A 21,866-nucleotide genomic window follows, 5' to 3' on the forward strand; every position below is an offset into this window, starting at 1 on the left:
AGTTTATCTGTCTACCATAAGGATAAGAGCTACTATAAAATTGTATTTTTTTAATTGGAAAGCTACATCAAAAAGACTTTATATGACTTCCCCAGGATAATCACATAGCAGGGTTGGTCAACTTAAACTAGTCTTGAGTCTATTAGATTACGTTTCCCCAGTGCCCAATTTTATTCATAACATCTAGATCTGTGCTATTCAATACACACCCACTAGGCACATATGACTACTTAAATTTAAATTAATTATAATTAAATAAAATGAAGCATTTGAAACTAGACACATTTCAAGCACCCAATAGCCACATGTGGCTGATGGCTACTATATTGGAAGTGCAGGTAACATTTTCATCATCACAGCACATTCACCAGACAGCACTGGTCTGGATAACAAAAACCTCTAAGGAAGTTTGTTGTCAAAGAAAAAATGTTCAATAATTTATAATATAATAACCATTGCTATTAATGTCATTATAATGTGTTTGGTAAGGATAACATAGAAAAGTAGAGAACAGTGTTGTAAAAATATATGTTAATAATTGATATGAGACTTATGCTGGTTGTTTTTTGTATATTCAAATTTAAAATAAAATACAATGGGTCAGGCTTAGCTGTGCTTTACAATTGTAAGCCATGTGACATTTAGCTTTGACTTAGCTTAAGTCATTGAAATTCAAAGATAAAGAAATAATTTTTTAGACATTGGGTTTGGCAAGCGGATGTGGGGAGATTATGTTAAAACATCACGAGCAAAACTGTAAGCCAGTTTTTATTTCTTCACATAAAATTCAACGCCAGAAAGCAATCCAAAATGTCTACAAACAGAAAATGTGACCCCAAAGTAGTATAACTATCCATGGTGTCATTCAAATACAAGAACTTCAAGTAGATTTTTAAACATGCACAAACTTAAAGAATACCAGCTATTTTTGAAATTACAGTTGGCCGATGAAATCTAGGGAACCAGGAGGTGAATCAAACGTAAGAACCAGAGAATGGAGAAGCTATGAGAATTATAAGTACTGAACCCATTTAAATGAAAACCAGTATTAAACAATTTTGGAAATCAATGATAGAGAAGACAATGATTTATACTTTGATAATTTAAAAATACATATTTTCTTTTTTTTTTTTTTGAGACAGAGTCTCGCTCTGTCACCCAGGCTGGAGTGCAGTGGTGTGATCTCTGCTTACTGCAAGCTCCGCCTCCCGGGTTCACGCCATTCTCCTGCCTAAACCTCCCCAGTAGCTAGGACTACAGGCACCTGCCACCACGCCCGGTTAATTTTTTGTATTTTTAGTAGAGACGGGGTTTCACCGTATTAGTCAGGATGATCTCGATCTTCTGACCTTGTGATCCACCCACCTCAGCCTCCCAAAGTGCTAGGAATACAGGCATGAGCCACTGTGCCCAGCAGTAAAAAGCGGGTGCGGTGGCTCATGCCTATAATCTCAGCACTTTGGGAGGCCGAAGTGGGGGGGATCACCTGAGGTTAGGTGTTCGAGACCAGCCTGGCCAACGTGGTAAAACCCCATCTCTACTAAAAATACAAAAATTAGCCAGATGTGGTGGCGCATGACTGCAATCCCAGCTACTCAGAAGGCTGAGGCAGGAGAATCATGTGAACTCGGGAGGCAGAAGTTACAGTGAGCCAAGATCACACCACTGTACTCCAGCCTGGATGACAGACTGAGACTTCATCTCAAAAAAAGGATATGTATATACATACACACTAAAGGGGAAGAGAAGAGGAAAAAAGGAGAGTAGATGTAAGAGATTAATTACTTCATTTTTTATAGCAATGAGTTAACTGGTGCTAAAATTAAAGCATGTGTATGCCATAAATCAAAAATTACTTTAATCTTTTAAGTTTTCATAATTTTCCAAATACATTGTACAGGCACTTTTAATCTATGATATATCTTTTTGAAAAAAAAATTACCTTAATTTTAAATGTTTCCAAGTTTACTTTTCCTTCTACAAATTCAAGTAAAAATAAATTGAATCTCTTACTCAAATATAACATGTATTGTATAGTCCTATTTTAGTAAAGCTGTAACCATCCAACAGGTTCATTTTGCCCACTGCACAGATAGAGCCAAATTTTCAAGACACAAATTGGCAATACAGAAAGAGTTTAATACATGTAGAGCCATCTAAACAGGAGACCAGAGCTTTATTATTACTCAAATCAACTTCCTTGAAAATCCAGAGGCTAGGATTTTTCAAGAGTAGTTTGGCAGGCTAGGGAATGGGTAATGCTGACTGGCTAAAGATGTAATCATGTGAGTGTGGAAAATGGTCCTTGCGCACTGAGTCTGCTTCTGGGTGGGGGCCACAGGACCAGCTGAGTCAAGAGTCATGGATCAGCGTGGGGCCACCCAGTCCTCAGAAATGCCAAAGCCTGAAAAGACATCTCAAAAGGCCAATCTTAGGGTATACAATGGTGATGTTATCTGCAGGAGTAATTGGGGAAGTTCCAAATTTTGTGACCCCCAGAATAAAGGCTGATCATCCTTTAGGCCTACATCTTAGCAGAATTTAGGCTCCTCTCATCCTCCTAACCTGGTGATCCTTCATTAGCTTTGCAAGGGCTGTTTAGTTTTTAAGAAGGGCTGTTATCATTTAAACTATAAACTAAATATCTCCCAATGTTAGCTTGGCCCAAGCCCAGGAATGACCACGGAGAGTTCAGAGGTCAAAGGTAAGATGTAAGTTGATTAGATCAGGTCTTTTTCACTGTCATAATTTTCTCATTGTTATAATTTTTGCAAAGGTGGCTTCAAAACCACTTCTATCTATCCAGTTGCTACTGATTATTCAAACACAGCAAAGTCTGAGATGATATTCACCCAATATAAATAACATTTATCTCTCTGTGGTAAAATCTGTGGTGATGTTTATTTTACTCTGTAAAATATTCAACTTTTCTCTAAATAAATACTATAAAATAAAATACTTATTAGAATGTCTTTTATTCTCTTTCCTGATAATAATCATTATTAAAATATTAATTCAAAATAATATTTTCCTTTGACTGTTGATTTACAGTTCATGATAAAATCTCACCTATTTCACCATGCTGTGTTCATAATGATCCAGAGAGGTAGGCAGATGCTGCCGCCCTCATTTCTCAGCTGAGCATCTGAGGGTCCTCAGATTATATAACAGTTCACACAGCTAATCATTCAGATCTTCAGGATTCTAACCCAGTGCTTTTGAGCAGGTTAGTCTTGATGGTCATTAAGTTTAGTAAGAAAGCTCGAACATACCATGTAAAGAATCTTACCATGAAAGACTCTATCAATATGAAGATTCCACTGTTAGAAACAGACTCAGGATGTTGACTGTAATGGAAAATAAATCAGCATTAAAGACAGATGATCTAACCAAAAAAAAGATAGATAGGAAACCAAGCAAGGCTCTTTTCCCCTGTGATGCTGAATCAAAGGAACAAGCAAAATCAAGCCTACAGCTCACTTGAATTCCAGCTCTTCTTTTGACATCATTCAGGGTAACAAAATTCTTAATTTTTAGAAGGTCCTGGAAAACTTTCAATAGAACTTATACTCATTATCTAAGATGAGAAAAATATCAGTGGAGAAGCAAACAGATAACTGGATTTAAAAATAAAAAAGTATCTTTTTATTTCCTCCAACAATGGGCAACCACATTAGTGAGGAAAGAAGACACCTATTGCTCAAGTTTGATTCGGGTAAGAACAGGAAATTGCATCTTTTAGAATAGATGAGATTTCCCATCACATAAACATATAATAATAGCCTTCTGTCATTTGGGCTAACATTTACATTACCTAAAATAAACTCTCATCCTGATGTTGTTCTATAATTGGCATGTGACAGAATGCACGCTGAGGCAAATATAAGTTCGGAAAGCATCCTCTGTCTTTATGTTAAAAGAAATCTTCGGACTTTCCTAAACAGACAAACTTTATTTTGTTGCTACGCAACTGACATGCAACATAGGCCATCACACGGTAAATAAGTTATGAATTTTACAATGAAGAGAAAAGTCTTTTCTCTCTGTTTGAGAACAAGCCACAACTTCCTTTCATGCTTTCCTAATCCACCACAGCCCTCTAAAGCTGTTTCACAAACGCCAATGTTTTGGCAAGATAAACAAGCAAATGAATAACACAGCAATGACCCAAATGCAGTCTGCAAACATCACGCTAAGAAGCATCAGTACTGTTCAATTCATTCCTACAGGCCTGGGAACCTGGGCTCCCCAAGCCTCGTAAAGAGAAGAAGGTTTATTTCATACCCACATTCTTCCAGGTAGCTGAATATAAATAAGCTTAAACAAAGGAGATTCTGGCAATTTCTATTGGCAGGCACCCATCACTGCTACAGGTCTCAGGCATTATTCTGTGTCAGGGCATAAGAGTGATTTCAGCCATGAGGAAAACATCTGTGAAGATAAAATGTTTTAGGGTTGAGACTTATGGCTTGTGGGCCACATCCATGTTTAACATGACCTGCTCAGTGTTCAAAATGTTAAATATCATCCAACATTTAAAATTTTTTACATAAAAATCTAAATGACCTGCATTTCTTGAAAAATTATAAAATAACACTGAATTTGTGTTTTTGTAAAAACCATTTAGAATCAACTTCCAGCAGAAAACTGGAAAAAAACCCAATAGGAGAAGAGATAGATACATTGCGGTACATTCCTACAATGGATTACTACAGAGCAATAATCAGAACTAACTGCTGATACACTCAAAAACATGAATGGACTTCACATTAAGCAAAAGAAACTAAACACAAAAGTGCACACTGTATGGTTCCACTTATGTGAAGTGTAAGGCCAGTGAAAACCAATCAATGGCAATGGAAATCAGCATAGGTTTATCTCTGGTAGAAGGAGTATGTTTGGAGATGATGGAAATGTTCTGTATTTTGATCTGGGAGGTAGGCATATAAGTGTAAATGTAAAGTGTAGCCACCGATACACTCAGGTTTCAGCACCTTACACACCTCGCTGTATGAATTTCATATGTCAATAAGAAATACAATTCAATGAAAAAGTATCAGTTGGCTAAGGAACAGCTGGCCTTTTAAGGTGAGGCTTGGCCTCTTTGCCTGGAGCCCATACCCAACAGCTGGCTCACTTAGATGGCTGCAACAGAATCCATGGTGTGGGGCCCAGCAATCTGTTTCAACGAGTCCTGCCGTTGATTCTGATGCACTATCAAAGCTTGAGAAACTGCTCTAGAGCACTATATACACAAAATAACATACACAAAAGGCAGAGGTGGCCATTATGAAGCCCTGTTACCCCTCCCGCCAACATATTTCAAGAAACCTAGGAAGAGAGGCGTTTGTTGGCTTCCTCAAAGAAATCTATCAAACCTAAGTTTCAAAACTCTTGGAAGGGATTGTACAACCAACACACACCATTCCTCTTTTAACCATTACACACTTTTGATTTCAGTACTGTTACAATTGGGTCCATATCACTCATTAAAAAAAAGTAAAAGCAAACAGCTGTATATCTTTGATTATGAAAAAATTATCAAACAAAAAGCATTCAGATATATTCCAACTCTGAAAAAATAAATGAAAATCTACATTCAAGGAGTTATTGTGGCTCAGGGAATCTTAAAAATTATGAGAAACCCACAAATTAAGACCAGTAATCCCCATTCTCACTGTTACTTCCATAAACCTTACATAAAACACCCCTTGGAGATCTCTATTTTCTGGGAAGTTATCAACTTTTAAGCAAGCGCCCACACAACCACACACTGTGATGTAGTCAAAATGGAAATTCTGTGCCAACAGAAAAGGCATTTTGAATCTGTTGAGGGAATTAGAGGTGTTTACTATATACTTATTCATTGATTAATATTAATTGGAAAAGCATAAAACAATTACATGATATGATAGAAATATTTACTTTGTGTATTTTGAGAAAAAGTTAAGGGATAACTTTTCTTTTTCATGAAGTTGAGTGATTATTTTTTACCAGACTGGTATATAATTTCAGAAAAATGTTTTTTGTGTGTTCATGCTAATATTTAGGAATCTGCTAGCATTTAGAAGGAGAAAGGGAGAGAGAAAGAGTTCTGGGAATAATAAAGCATAATAATAATAAAACGTAATATAATAATCATATTTTCAGGTAGTGATTCTCTGAATTGTTTCATTCAGTACCTCACAGTGGTTGAACAACCAGAGAGATGACGAAAAATCAACTTCAAAATTACTTTGGCTACCTAGTTCACCTCCAATTTGTAAAATGCTTGGTTTGGGAATGAATCTAAAAGTCACGTGATCAGGGCTTCATGGGTATGCTCCTCATGCAGTGGACAGGGCTCCATGCTCAGAAAGAGGACTCTGGCTTAGGGTTTGATGCTCTGTGGTTATTGGCTTGAAATATTTAATAATGTTATCATTGAATTTGTGTTTTATAAGTGAAGTGCGATGCAACTATGGAACGTGTGCCAGGGACACTGAGAGCCTAGCATCATACATTGTTCCATCTCCTGCCACCTCCCCATGTCTGCTAAGTGAGTTCTTGGTTGCTGGCTCAGGCATTCTGCTTAGTATTTTTGCTCTGCACCCCCAGCAGGGTTCTGGGCATGGACACAGGTAAGATCAAGGCAAGTTGTAAGGCAATACCCCAGGCACCTGGAAGGCTCTACTCTTGCCATGTGGGTATCCCCATGCCCAAGGAAGCATGACATGAAACAGCAAGTCTCCGTGACAGCTTAAGAGAAAAACTGTGGAAGGAAGGAAACGGGTTTTGTCTTGCTTTTTGAACAAGGGGCCCACATTTTAATTTGGCATAGTCCTCACACATTATGTAGCTACCCTTGCACATGGTTATCAAGGGTAAAGAATCAAAATAAAGAAAGAGAAGTAGGAGGTATAGGAGAACCAATAAGGTATGCAGAAAGAAAACAAGGAGATAATCAGGGTTCAGAAAATAAAATTAAAATTTCATATTGTTACAAATGCTAGATATATTCTTCCCAAAAATGCTTTATTTCTCTCTGATTAAGAAGTAACATACATCCTAAAACATTTGGATATATTCAGACACTAAAGATGTGATTGGAAATCTACATTCAAAGAAGTATCACCAATTACCGCCCGCATTCCAATTCTATCCAGTGCTACCTTCTCAAAGTTGTGAATTAGCCATTTCCAACACTTTGAACTTGAGTTTACAATTTAAGAACCAATGTTTTAAAGACATGTAAACAGAACACAGGTTAATAAACAATGAGATCATTATCTTTTCACCTTAGTGTTTGCTACCTCCAATTTTACTAAAGGATACAGCACTTTAGCCTGCCAGGGGATGACGTTGTCTAAACACATTTTCAATGTTTTCTTTTTAACAGTTAATATATTTCCAGGATGAAAGTCCATTTCTTTCTAAAAGGTTCCTAGGACACCCATTGAAAAGTCAAAAGCAATGAACTAAAAAGGATTGCTATTTTGTTGGAAAAGAACGACACCCTTTGTATTGAAGTGGGGAATTACAGACTGTGGTCACCCTCTGCACAGTGTCTCTTTGTCAAGTAATACATGCTGAAAAAAAATAATACAGATGGGAAAATATTGTGCACTGTCAGATCTTGGAAACGGCCAAAGGATTTTTCCTCACCAATGTCTTGTCGATGACTTTCACATTCTGGCACCCTGAAAAAATAATGCATACATTTAATATGAACTGAATGCAATAATAATCAGGCAGGTAATCGTTTTCCCAAGGAATGTAAAATTTGACAAATGTAAGGTTTATGATTCAAGGTAGGCTTGCCAAATCTTATGTGGCATGAGACCATTTTTTATTACCTAAACAGTCCTTAACACAAAATGACTGGCACATATTTTTATTAACACAAAGAGTATATTCTTTCTGCCACATTTAATAGAGAGTCAGTGACTGAAAGCTCTCTTTTAGGATATGTCTGTAGCAAATTAAAACGCGTAGTGAGGATTCACAGAATGGCATTCTTCTTGTTGAGGCTCTGTCTGCAGACTGAGTACAGTAGTGAGTAGACCATTTATCTGGGGAGTTCTATCTATGGGGACAATCCAGATCATATGGATTACAGAAAAGGAAACCCTCTTTACCTTCAAAAATGGGGTAGCTGATAATAACTCACGGCCATTCTTTCTAGCTACAGGCTCTTTCTGAGTCAAACTAGAAATAGTCACTAGTAATATTTTAACACGTATTTATTTATTTATTTATTCATTCTTTCAGCAAATATGTATTGTTTGTGTGCCAGGCACTGCTCTAGACACTGAAAATACTGCAATCAAGACAACAAAGCCCCCTGCCTCATGTATCTTATGTTCTAAAGGGGAAACAGACAATATATAATGCATATAATTTTAAAAGGAAATTCTATGATAGATGATATATAGGAGACAATAGGTGCTATGGAAAAAGGATGAAAGAAAACTGGAAAAGAAAACTGGGAGTTGAATAGATGGGTGGAGGATAAATTGCTATTTTAAACACAGTAATCAGGATAGGCACCTTTAAGAAAGTACAATTTATGTGAACACATGAAAGATGAGAGGAAGTTTTTCATGTAGCTATCTGGAGGAAGAGCATCCAGGCAGAGCAAACAACCATTGCAAATACCCCAAGGCTGAAACATATCTCACTCAGTCAAGGGACATCACGGAGGCAAAATGTCACATGGGTAGAATAAGTAAGGGTGACATTAGTAGAAGTTGGGATCAGAAAGATGACGGGAGTCAAACCATATGAGGCCTTGTAAACCACTATAAGGACTTTGGCATTTACTCTGAGTAAACCAAGAGCCACTGGGGGTTTTCTGATCAGCAAAGTAATATGATCTCAATTAATGTTTAAAAGAACCGTTCTGGCCGCCATGATCAGAATAGACTGGGAGAAGGGAGATAGGTGAGGATAGACGCGCCCACCCACAATGTCCACGGGATGAGAGACAATGATGGCTCCAGCCAGGGCGGTGGCAGTGGAGATGACAGGGAGGTCAGATTCTGATTATATTTTTAAGATCGAGCCCCTATGAGTAAGAAGGTGTGAGAGAAAAGAAGAGTCAAGAATGACTGAAGATTTTTGTACTGAACAACTGAAACTGTGGAATTAACATGAACTGATGGAGAAACTGCAGGTGGCGCAGGTTTAATGTGAAAAGTTAGCAGCTTAGATTTGGACAGGTAAGAGTTTGGGATGCCACTTAGATGTCCAAAGGGAGCTGCTGACTATCCAGGTAGATGTATGTGTTTACGTGTTATGAGATGAGGAAGAGTATGATGTTGCAACCACCTTTAAGTACTCGTATTCACCAAAATATTCCTAATAAAGCTGTGAAATATAGAGGTTAAGTAATTACTAGAGACTATGCACATGCAGAGTTCCTCAAAGCTGTAAATATGGAATCAATGTCAAATTTAATATGCTCAAATGATCCACACTCTTCCCTTTCAAATTCACTTCTCTCCACCAAGGACCTTGACTTAAAGATCATAAAAGAAAAGAAAGTTGTAAACCAAATGAGTCTTACCACTCAGAGCCATGGCCAACCGGAATTCTTCCTTTAGTATCTCAAGGACATCTTGAACACCTTTCTCCCCCTAACCAAGTGAAAAGATACAGAACTATTGTGTAAATCAGTCTGACTTGTTTTATTCATTTGTTTTACGGTCGAATTGTCTATTTTATATATTTATTTCTTTGTCCAATTACCTGGAAAGCTAAGCCCCAAACGATTGGTCTCCCCACAAACACAGCCTTGGCGCCAAGAGCCAGAGCTTTCAGAACATCAGTGCCTTTCCGCACACCCCCATCCAGGAAGACTTCCACCTTCCCTTCCACAGCCTCCACAATTTCTGGCAGAACATCAATCTGGGGAAAGAAAAGTTCAATAATGTGACTCTATTAACACTGAATTGTTATTCAACTCCACCTCCAAAAACCACTGACACATCCAGCTAGGGCTTAGAGTGAAAGAAGCCAAGTAGGTTTGGGGTCAATGGTAAAATTATTTCCTCCTCAAAGAAGAGAGGTACAAATGCTAGTAACTAAAACACCAACTAAATTTGGAAATGAGTAGCTTATTTTTCTTTTAAAGTGCAAGGCTGTCTTTTTTTCTGTTTCTTATATTCAAAGATTGTCATCAAAAAATTATAAACATAAAACACTTGATCTTTCATAACTTTTTTGTTTGTTTGTTTTTGAGACAGGGTCTTGCCTTGTCCCCCAGGCTGGAGTGCAGTTTTGTGATCTCGGCTCACTGCAAACTCCATCTCCAGAGTTCAAGCGATTCTCCTGCCTCAGTCTCCCAAGTAGCTAGGATTACAGGTGCCCACCACCACGCCTAGCTAATTTTTGTATTTTTAGTAGAGACGGGGTTTCATCATGTTGGCCAGACTGGTCTCAAACTCCTGACCTCAAGTGATCTGCCTGCCTCAGCCTCCCAAAATGCTGAGATTATAAAATGTATAAAAGTAAATGAAGTATTTTATTGACATAAATTATTCTGAACATTACTCATTGCAAGTCAATTGTTAAAATTCATACTCAGATAATAGTGCAAGCAGTGTGTAAAATGCAAACACAACTAATAATAAAACAACTTAAGTTTCTTATTTTCTCATCCAACATATTTTGCATCCAACCATATATTAAAGAAAACTCTGTGAAAACATTTTTCTTGCTTTTAAGGAATATGACCACTTGCACCATAAAGATCTTGGTCTTGATTGGCAGTTGGTGATGATGGACATAAGTTGGCATCAAAGTGCACTTGCCTGCACCTTAGCCTTGGCCACTTTGGCCGATAACATGTGAGCAGAGCTGGTAGAATTCCATTTCTGAGCATAGGCCTTAAGCAACCTCATGTATTCCCACTTACTTTTTGCACCTTGTCATTTACCATGAGAAGACCATCCACCAGGTATTGTTTCCCCCTCATCTTTGGCCCCAGGATAAATATTCAGGAAGCAGAGCTAGCACAGCCAAGCCCAGCTGGAGCTGACAGTTGGATACCAGCCACCTAGCTAGTACCAAGCCTAGATCAGTAGACACTGGTCAATACAAACTTTCATGGAAATCATTTATTTCAATGATTTAAATCACTGAGTTTGGGATTGTTCATTTTATAGTGTCATATGGCAGTAGCTAACTAATGCAATTGGCTACTTTGATGTGAATCTGCATTTGAGAATTAAAACAATTTACAAGGTGAGCTAGAGGTCGAAATCTGTAGAAATCACCCACATTCATCCCAAAATGTAAAAATCTAAATTAAGTACAGTTCCTATTTAAAATGTATGCTGAGGAAGCTGCCATACACTCAAGTCCACCTTTTCCAGAAATAATTGTGCTGAAATCACTCAGAGGTTATCCCACTTCTACCCTAAAATTTTAGAGGGTTTTATGTATGAGGCTGAAGACCAAACAGGGCTACAGATTGGAAGGAAGTGAAGGTAACACTTGGCATGTGGCCCCTAAATGTTTGGCAGGTAATGCGATTTTCCTCTTTCCCTTTTAGCTTTTCTGCCTTGCCAAACATGCTTTGGATCTATTTACATATGTCCCTTTTCCTATACAGAGTCCTCTTTTTGCATTCAGGCAAGTTACATCAACGTATAAATGCTACAATTTCCAAGCGATGATGCAAGCTATAATTAAGCATATTTCCCCATTTGAAACCAGAACCCAAAAAAAATACTATCCAGCTTGGGTTCAATACACATTTTCAAAGTCAGTCAAATCAAGTGTGTTTAGGTAATTTCCAATGCCTACCCTGGCCTAAAAGTAAACTTAATAAAGGTACTTAATAAATTTACTTAATAATTTTACTTAATAAAAGTAAACTTAATAAAAGTACTTAAAAATGTGAATCCTGAGTTAAAAAACAGAGCCCAGATTTGTGTTTCGTGTGTCTGTGAACAACAATGTTCCATCTATTGCTAGGCGTTTCAATCCTCCCTTTTTTCTTTCAATAGCTGCAGTTTTACTAGGTGTATATTACACAAAATAATTCTGATCAAACAGATTAGATAAATAAATACAGTAGACAGACTCACTATATTACGGTCCTGTTTATGTTTCCCTCTTTTCAGCTTTCTATACATCTGTGAGACCATTCATTTTAGCTATTTCCTTAGTGCTTCTTCGGGCAAGTAATTGTGGATTTAACTCTACTGGAGTTAATCTCCAGGAAAATAAGGTAAGATCCCTGTATACTGTTGCTCATTCATCCCTCTATTCACTGTTTTATCAAACACTTTATAAAGGACCTGGTATATTTAAGGCACTAATGTTAGGCAGAGTAAGGGATGTAGAAAGAAACCCACAGGGATCTGACTCGCAAAGAGAATCCTCTTTCTCATTTGTGTTCAAGTCACACTCTTCCAGAATGCTCCCTGCACAACTTGCTCCCCCAACCCCTCCCCCAAACACAACTTCTGCTGGCAAGGAGCTCTCACCTTTCCATCTTCCTATTGCATTTATTGTTATACTCTTGATTTCTGACATTTTAGGTATGGAAACCTTTGTTCAAATCAAAATAGTTTAAAATAAACAAAAGCAGATGGAATCAGAGGTGCTTAGTTAAACGCAAAAGAGACAGAGTCCAAGTCACTGCCCAAAAATCCTCCCTTGACTGTCTACCCACTCCACCCATCACACTTCACCATGCAGCCCTAAGGGGCTTTTCCTAAGCACACTTAGAAAATCACTGGTTCATATACATTTTGCTGATTGTTTGCAACTGCAAAAATGGCTGCAATGATCTCCTCTTTATCTTCATTTCCTTGCAACATTATGGCAGAAAGGGAAAGGAAGGAGGGTTCTGTTCTCCCACCTTAGATCTGAATTGAACTTGTGATTTGCTTTCACCAGTGGAATTGAGAGAAGTGACAGGATGCCCATTCTAAGCCTAGATCTCAGGAGGCCTTGCATGCTTCCACTCACTCTCTAGGAGACCTGCCACTTCATGAGAATGCTGGAAGATGTGAGACAATGCAGAGCCATCCCTGCTGAGCTCATCCTGTGCCAGCCTCCTAGTAGGCCTAGTAGCTGGCCACAGACACATGTGAGTGAGTCCAGCCAAGACCAGAGAAACACTGAGCAGATCTCAGCCCAAATTGCCAACCCACAAAATTGTAAAATGTAATAATGACGATTGTGGTTTAGCCAGTAAGTTTCAGAGTGGCTTGTTACACAGCAAAAGCCAACTGATACATTAAATGTTTCTCAAAGATGGAATTGCATGGACTCTTTTTATAGAAGAAAATTCAAATCCCTTGTGGTACTTCACAGAACATCCCCAAGAACTTAACAACCCAAATGCTTATTCTATAAAAATGTTTTGCCGTTGATAATTTTCACTGTGAAAGAAAGACATTATTTCTAAACTTGAGGTAGTTTGTGTCCAGATAGCATCAAAATGAAAATGCAAAATTGAAAAAAAAAATGCTCTTAGGATTCCAATACTCCAGAGAATCTTAATTTGAGAAGATCTACTGCTATGTATTTTAGAAACCAATTTGATTCCATCCTATTATTCTCTAATTACTTCAAATTCAATCTGGATCACATTATAACCATGAGGTGATAAGCGTATTTTCAACACAATCTTATTTTTTAGTTTTTCTGGGGTGTAGCAGAGGATGGCAACTCTTCTCAGAAGCAACATATTAAGATGAACTGAAGTTAAATTACTGTTCTAGGACTCCTAGTGACAGTAAGTATTTCTCCGTATAAGCAAACTCTGTGATTTATATTAGCCTGGTGCAAAAGTAATTGCAGTTTTTGCCATTAAAAGTAATGGTGAAATTACTTTTGCACCAACCTAATAGAAATGTATAATTCATATTGTTGTCCACTTTCTTTTTGTAAGCAACACAATACTGTGAAGATGTTTGGGCTTAAAGTCTCATTGACTTACTCACCTAGCCCTTATCCCCTAAGAAAGGTGAGAGAAGACTCCCATTTCAGTGCTCTTCCCATGACATCATGCTGCCTCCGTGGTTCTGACGTATGACATAACAAAATCTGCAGTATAGCAAGTTCTTCTGTGCAAGTACTGAGACCTGGACACCACAGCCTCCCCCAAGACTTTTACCACTCACAGAAAAACCCACACACTGAGGGAACTTTGTACTTTGCGGTACACCGAATCCTTTCTCACATTTCTCTCATCATCATGAGCCTTAAATTTGCTCTAAAGTGTGAGGCAAAACTCAAGCAAGTATCTCCCCTCATGTATACGACATGCAAAGAGGAGGGTTATGGTTTGTTTTGTTTTGTTTTGTTTTTGAGACAGAGTCTTGCTCTTGTTGCCCAGGCTGGAGTACAATGGCGCAATCTTGGCTCACTGCAACCTCCATCTCCCGGGTTCAAGTGATTCTCCTGCCTCAGCCTCCCAAGTACCTGGGATTACAGATGCCCACCACCATGCCCGGCTAATTTTTGTATATTTAGTAGAAGCAGAGTTTCATCATGTAGACCAGACTGGTCTCGAACTCCTGACCTCAGGTGATCTGCCCGTCTCGGCCTCCCAAAGTGCTTGGATTACAGGCATGAGCCACCGCACCCAGCTGATTATTGTCTTTTGTTGGTTTGTTTTTTAATTTTAAATTTTTATTTTATTTTCCGTAAATTATTGGGGTACAGGTGGTATTTGGTTACATGAGTAAGTTCTTAAGCAGTAATTTTTGAGATTTTGGTGCCCCCATCACCTAAGCAGTATACACTACACCATATTTGTTGTCTTTTATCCCTCGCCACCCCCCATTCTTTCCCCCAAGTCCCCAATGTCCATTATATCATTCTTATGCCTTTGCAACCTCATAGCTTAGCTCCCACATATCAGTGAGAACATACAATGTTTGGTTTTCCATTCCTGAGTTACTTCACTTAGAATAATAGTCTTCAATCTCATCCAGGTCACTGCAAATGCTGTTAATTCATTCCTTCTTATGGCTGAGTAATATTCCATCATATATGTGTACCACGGTTTCTTTATCCACTCATTGATTGATGGGCTTTTGGGTTGGTTCCACGATTTTGTAATCGTGAATTGTGCTTCTATAAATATGTGTGTGCAAGTATCTTTTTCGAATAATGACTTACTTTCCTCTGGGTAGATACCCAGTAGTGGGACTGCTGGATCAAATGGTAATTCTACTTTCAGTTCTTTAAGGAATCTCCACACTGTTTTCCATAGTGACTGTACCAGTTTACATTCCCACCAGCAGTGTAGAAGTGTTCCCTGATCACTGCATCCACACCATCTACTGTTTTTTGATTCTTGGATTATGGCCATTCTTGCAGGAGTAAGGTGGTATTGCATTGTGGTTTTGATTTGCATTTCTCTGATCATTAGTGATGTTGAGCATTTTTTCATATGTTTGTTGGCCATTTGTATATCTTCTTTTGAGAATTGTCTATTCACGTCTTTAGTCCGCTTTTTGATCAGATTGTTTGTTTTTTTCTTACTTATTTGTTTCAGTTCGTTGTAGATTCTGGATATTAGTTTTTCATCAGATGTATAGATTGTGAAGATTTTCTCCCATTCCATGGATTTTCTATTTACTCTGCTGACTGTTCATTTTGCTGTGCAAAAAGCTCTTTAGTTTAATTAATTCCCAGCTATTTCTCTTTGTTTTTAATGCATTTGCTTTTGGGTTCTTGGTCATGAAATCATTCCCTAAGCCAATGTCTAGAAGGGTTTTTCCAATGTTATCTTACAGAATTTTTATAGTTTCAGGTCTTAGGTTCGGTTATTGTTTTTTAAAAAACAGTCTCAGGGAACAAACTCAAAAGCCCTTCTAGATGTGTCCATATTCTCTCAGCGAGAGGGAAATAAGCAACACCATTTGGCTATTTTTCCCTTAAAATCTAGTTAGATTTGATTTCAGTAGATTTATATTTTATTTTTAGAAAACAATTTGGCCCACCCACTAAGTCTACATCTCCATACACAAGTGAGTCATAAATCTGAGAAAAAGCCTTGTGCTGTGACTAACCTCTCCACCCTACTCAGAAGAGGTCTTCACTTTCCACTTCTGTTTACCTGCAACCAACATTTAATATCACCTAGAACAGTGTGTCTCTGGGAGCAAAACTGAGTTGCAAAGAGCTGACAACTTCCAATTTTCATTACTTTTCATCTTTTGTTTGTTTGTTTTGTTTTTTGAGACACAGTCTCACTCTGTTGCCCAGACTTGAGTGCAGGGGCATGGATCTCGGCTCACTGCAACCTCCACCTCCCTGGTTCAAGCGATTCTCCTGCCTCAGTCTCCCAAGTAGCTGGGATTACAGGAGTGCACCACCATGCCCAGCTAATTTTTGCATTTTTAGTAGAAACGGGGTTTCACACATTGGCCAGGCTGCTCTCGAAATCCTGGCCTCAAGTGATCCATATGCCTTGGCCTCCGAAAGTGCTAGGATTACAGGCGTGAGCCACCACTTGACTGTATAATCTTACAATATACAAAGACTTACTTGGTTCCTACCATTAGTGCTTTAGGAAAAACTCAATGCGATATGTACATCCAATATTCCCTGCCATCGTTTACTCCGCCATCACAGCCACACAATCGGTCTATGAATGTCACTAAATCAACCTGCTAGTTCAGTGAAACAACAGACCACTACTAGTTGGCTAAAGTATTTGTTCTACTCTTTTTCCTGTTGTGTGGATAAATTCAAATGGTCATCCCAATTCCAACCATCTATATAATAACTACCACTGAAGGGTTCCGATAAAAGGGAAAATATTTATATAAGAATCCAGTTCTGAGAGAGGTGGTGGTCTGGAAAGTTCACCCACATTACTTAGTAGATAGATAGATAGGTGGATAGATAGATAGGAAATATATATATATATATATTTAACAAATATATATATATTTAACAAATATATATATATTTAACAAATATATATATTACTTAGTAAATATGCATAGATATATAAAGTCTTGTTATACGATGCTGGTTACTTTGCCTGTGTAAATCAAATTATAAAACATTACAGTTTAAACGTTTAAATTTTAAAAGATGAGGAAACCAAGATAGGGAGCAGAAAGCAATTCCCTCTGTCCTTCTGCAGTTCAGGCCCTCCTTCTGTCTTTCCTTGGCTATGGTAATTATAAAGACTACCTCATTGGCCTTTCTGCCTCTTGTCATGACAAAATCCACTTTATAAGACTCATTGCTGCTAAGCCAAGGCTCTTCTATTGCACACCCAATGACTCATAATAGTCAAGGATCTCCTTCCTTATCTATCCAGGCAGATGCATTTCCCAAAACTCTCCCACTCCCACTGAAACAGCCTTTGCAAAAATTATAACTGAGAAAAATAGGTCAGTGAAAGAGATCTCGCCTAACTGACTCCATCTTGATTCTAACTGCCAAGCTTTCCTTGTTCATTCCTGAGTGTAGGCCAAACTAACTTTGGGAGAAACTTAGTTCATACTTCAATTTTGAAACAAAGGTGATAACAGCCCTTTCCCAAAGCAAAACCCCATTCCTGCCTGGGGACTAGGCTGCCTTTGCAGGACTAACAAATTAGTCACAAGATTAGAAATTATGGTTTAGGAGTCATGCAACTGTGGGCTACAAGATTCCGAACCTCCCCAAATTGCTCCTGGGGATAACATCACCATTGTAAAACCGAAAAGCAATGCTTGAGATATTTTGCAGACCCTGTACCTGGATCAGTTGGCACCACTGTCTGATAAACTGGTTCATCTGGTCTTGTGGCCTTCAACCAGGCACTGACTCAGAGCAAGAGGACAATTCGACTCTCTGTGATTTTATTTCCCACCTAACCAATCAGCACTCCCCACTTTCCAACCCCCTCCCCACCAAATTATCCTTAAAAACCCTGAAACCCAGGTTTTCAGAGAGACTGATTTTAGTAATAATAAAACTCCAATCTCCCAGTACAGCTGGCTCTGCGTGAATTAAACTCTTCCTCTATTGCAATTCCCCTGTCTTGATAAATTGGCTCTGTCTATACAGTGGACAAGGAGAACCGGTTGGGCAGTTACAGCATCAGACACTGCAAACAAGATGGATTATTTAGTATTCCCTGAGCACATCTCACTCTTTCCCATTTTACACTTGGGCTTATCACACTGCAAAGAGGGGTCCACATGGGGCCAGAGAAGAAGCAAAAAATATCTGCAACATCATTGCTCCATCTACAAGAGGCTTGGCCAAATCCCCGCAAGTGGACAGCACATAAGGGAACCACTTGATAGTACCCCACCAATGGCCCCCGGCCCCCATTCTGGATCATGGATCCATAAAATCCACCCCAGGAACTGTGTCCATCTCCATGGCTTCGGATCCATTTCTGGACCCCAGTCCCTGATCTTAAAGTCTGCCCTAAGTGCCTCTGTCAGTTTTCTTGGCTTTAGGATCTTCAGGGACTAATTGCTCTTCGATACAGTTCTATTCAGTCCCACACCTTTCAGGCCAGTTTAGTTCACTTTTACACCTAGATTTTGGACTCTGATTTGCCTACTCCAGTGCATAAAAACCAAAGATGCACATTGGAATCTCCTGATAGCTTTAAAAAAATACTAGTGCCTATACACCCCTAAGCCTCAACCAGAGATTCTGATAAATAGACCTGGGGAGCAGATCAGGATTCTTTAAAGTTCCCCCGATGATTCCAATGTGCAGCCAAGGTGGTTCACAACTCAGCCAGAGTAGCCTATTTGCAGCTCACTTCCCTTTGCCCGGGCCTAAGCTTTTTTCCTCCTTTTCCCAACTCTCCACCCTTTCTCTGCAGCTTTTCAACTGCCACCCCACAGGAAATTCCAACATGTCCCTCCTGATTTCTTGTCTCAATTGTACCGATGATCTCAGATTCTACCACAGCCTTTGAAATCCCACAATTCTCTGTTAGCTCATGTCCTTGGACATTCATGGCATAATCCTTTCTTTCATACTCCAGTTTACATACCTATTGGTGTATCTATGAATGCCAGAATAATCCTTGCCCACAAATGACTTATTATTTAACAGAGACTTTCATAGTTTACCAAGAAATGCACTGGGCTAATTAAACGTAAATATATTTGTTAACTTGGGTAGTTATGTGCCACTAAACTTAAAATCCAAGATCTCACATATTTGCACGTATTTCACCTTGAGTGATCACACAAAGTACACACACAGAGGAGGCAGACATAGAGATAGTTAACACAGTGATGGAAATGGGAACTCCAAAAGGAAATCTTAGCGTTTGCCAAAACTCACAGTGGCTGGCACCCCATCGAGTTGTCGAGCCCCATGATTCGACACCAAGATCCCATTCAAGCCATGTTTAACAGCCTCCCTGGCATCATCACCTGGAGAGAGCAAAACAAGCATCTTAGGGAAACTGTAACTTAACAGGCAGCTTGGGTTTAGAGGTCTCCACATTCCAGTCAAATGGAGGCTGACTCCCATCTGCATACCTAGGTCAATAATCTTAGCATAAAAGTAGTGCTAGGGTTAGCCCTAGAATATTAGTGGTAGTTTTCTTGGCCAAAAACAACAAAAAAAGTTACCACTTACGGCAATTTAATTGTAAAATATACAAAAGTATCAATAGATAATACATTGACATAAAGCGTATTTATCTTTATAAGGGTATACTCTTGCTAAATATTTTTAATTAATAAGATTATACCATTTTTTTTTTTTTTTTTTTTTTTTTTTTTTTTTTTTTTTGAGACGGAGTCTCGCTCTGTCGCCCAGGCTGGAGTGCAGTGGCTCAATCTCGGCTCACTGCAAGCTCCGCCTCCCGGGTTCACGCCATTCTCCTGCCTCAGCCTCCTGAGTAGCTGGGACTACAGGCGCCCGCCACCGCACCCGGCTAATTTTTTGTATTTTTAGTAGAGACGGGGTTTCACAAGATTATACCATTTTATCATTTAGCAAAATTATTCCTCAACAATTTGGATAGCAAAAAAAATAATAATAATAAAAATGGCAGGCACTGTAAATGTAACAGGCAGTGGACAAACCTATTTCAAAAAACAATCTTTAATACCAAGTTGTAATAGCTTTAGTAACTATTTTAAGTAATATTGTTCTATAGTTAAATATATGTTTGCTCATTGAAATGTATAAAAAATTGGCCAGGTGCAGTGGCTCACGCCTGTAATCACAGTACTTTGGGAGGCCGAGGTGGGCAGATCATGAGGTCAGGAGTTCAAGACTAGCCTAACCAACATGGTGAAACCCCATCTCTACTAAAAATACAAAAAAAAAAAAACAAAAACAAAATTAACCAGGTTTGGTGGCGGGTGCCTGTAGTCCTAGCTACTCAGGAGGCTGAGGCAGGAGAATCGTTTGACCCTGGGAGGCAGAAGTTGCAGTGAGCCAAGATTGCGCCACTGCACTCCAGCCTGGGTGACAGAGTGAGACTCCGTCTCAAAAAAATAATAATTAAAATTCTATGCTACATCACTAATCATGTTTTAAAATATATTAATTTCTGAAATTTCAGTTTAAAAATAGATTACTGTTCTCTTAAATCTACTTCAACATTTAAAAATATATTTTATATTCTAAACTATTATTTTTAGCATGTCCTAATAACAAACCATTTGCTAAAAGAATCATGAAAACAACACTGGTTATCAGGTTTAACATTCAAAATGCAATACTAAGCAAAACCAACTGGTTCAAGAGCGTAGCAAAAATCAGGCCTTGGAAATTTAAGCAAATGGGTATAGGTCATTGGTAATCTGTAAAATTAAGCAATGGAGATAATGGGCAGACTTGACTAAGAATAATTTTAAAAGATAAGATAATTATTTTATAAATTATATGCTATCATTTTCCAAACTTTGTTTTATACAAGGCTATTTTTCAACTATTCTTATTTTTTTCAAATGATGATAGTGATATTTTTCTCCTAAAATTATAGGTATAGGAAACTGTTAAACCTATATGTTATAGACTAAATATTTATATCCTCTCAAAATTTGTATGTTGAAGCCCTGATCCCCAATGTGATGGCATTTGGAGATGGGGTCTCTGGGAGGTGATTAGGATTAGATTAGATTTCGAATTGCCTTTCTTTTCTTTTCTTTTTTTCCATTTACTGTGAAACTTCAGAATATTACCAAGTCCTTCAAACTTTTCAATTATTTGATCTAACCTATTAGGTCACCTTATTCCCCACCTGGAGATAACCCCTGGAGCCCTCTGCCTTCCTGATCCATTCTGTTGTGGCTACTCACAAGACATAATGTCTGCCTTCAGCTTTGAGTTTGCTCTTATTCTGTCTGAGTTGAATATCTTGTAGTCTGAGTATGCCCTCATTTGGTTTATATTCTCATTTGTTTGTAGTAGATTCCTTTGTCACTTTCTTAAAAATGATCCAAGGGAGGTAAACTTACAGACCACCTAAATAGCTTCTCTTGTGTGTGAATGACAATTGGATTGGGTATAATAATCTAGGTGGAAAAACCATTTTCCTCAGAACCTTAAAGACATCAGTCATTTTCTAGTACCCATTGCTAATGCAAGAACTGATGCCAGTTTGATTTGAATTATTTTACAAGTAAAGAGTTTTATATTTGTTTTATCTCTTTATACCATTACTTTTCTGAAATTTCATAAGGAACGTGATAAGTTGTGATTTGTTTTCTCACTCTAATGACTTACATCATCAGCATTTGGAAATTGTTGGTCTTTAATAATTTCCTCTAGGCCTCTTTCTTTTACTTTTCTACCTGAAACTCTTATCAGTTGAATATTGGGCATTTTAAAGTTGTCTTCATGTACATTCATGTAATAATTTTTTCTTTCTATTTATCTTACTGTTCTCATTGTCGTTTTACCCTTTGGGAAATGTTATT

At 38.2% G+C, this 21,866-nt stretch overlaps 1 protein-coding gene across 1 annotated transcript in view; it reads right to left on the reverse strand.

Annotated features, from left to right (window-relative positions):
* Positions 1-6,997: 6,997 nt before the first annotated feature.
* The window catches only part of HAO1 (hydroxyacid oxidase 1), a 57,732-nt gene continuing 42,863 nt past the window's right edge, over positions 6,998-21,866 (reverse strand). Inside the window, exons 5-8 of the mRNA XM_002829948.3 lie at positions 19,270-19,361; positions 9,730-9,888; positions 9,548-9,617; positions 6,998-7,679 (exon numbers count right to left, since the gene is read on the reverse strand). Coding sequence (XP_002829994.2) covers positions 7,609-7,679; positions 9,548-9,617; positions 9,730-9,888; positions 19,270-19,361 — 392 coding nt within the window. The 3' untranslated portion in view covers positions 6,998-7,608. The remainder of the gene's footprint in view (positions 7,680-9,547; positions 9,618-9,729; positions 9,889-19,269; positions 19,362-21,866) is intronic.

This window comes from Pongo abelii, chromosome 21 (assembly GCF_028885655.2).
Source record: "Pongo abelii isolate AG06213 chromosome 21, NHGRI_mPonAbe1-v2.0_pri, whole genome shotgun sequence".
Classification (NCBI taxonomy): domain Eukaryota; kingdom Metazoa; phylum Chordata; class Mammalia; order Primates; family Hominidae; genus Pongo; species Pongo abelii.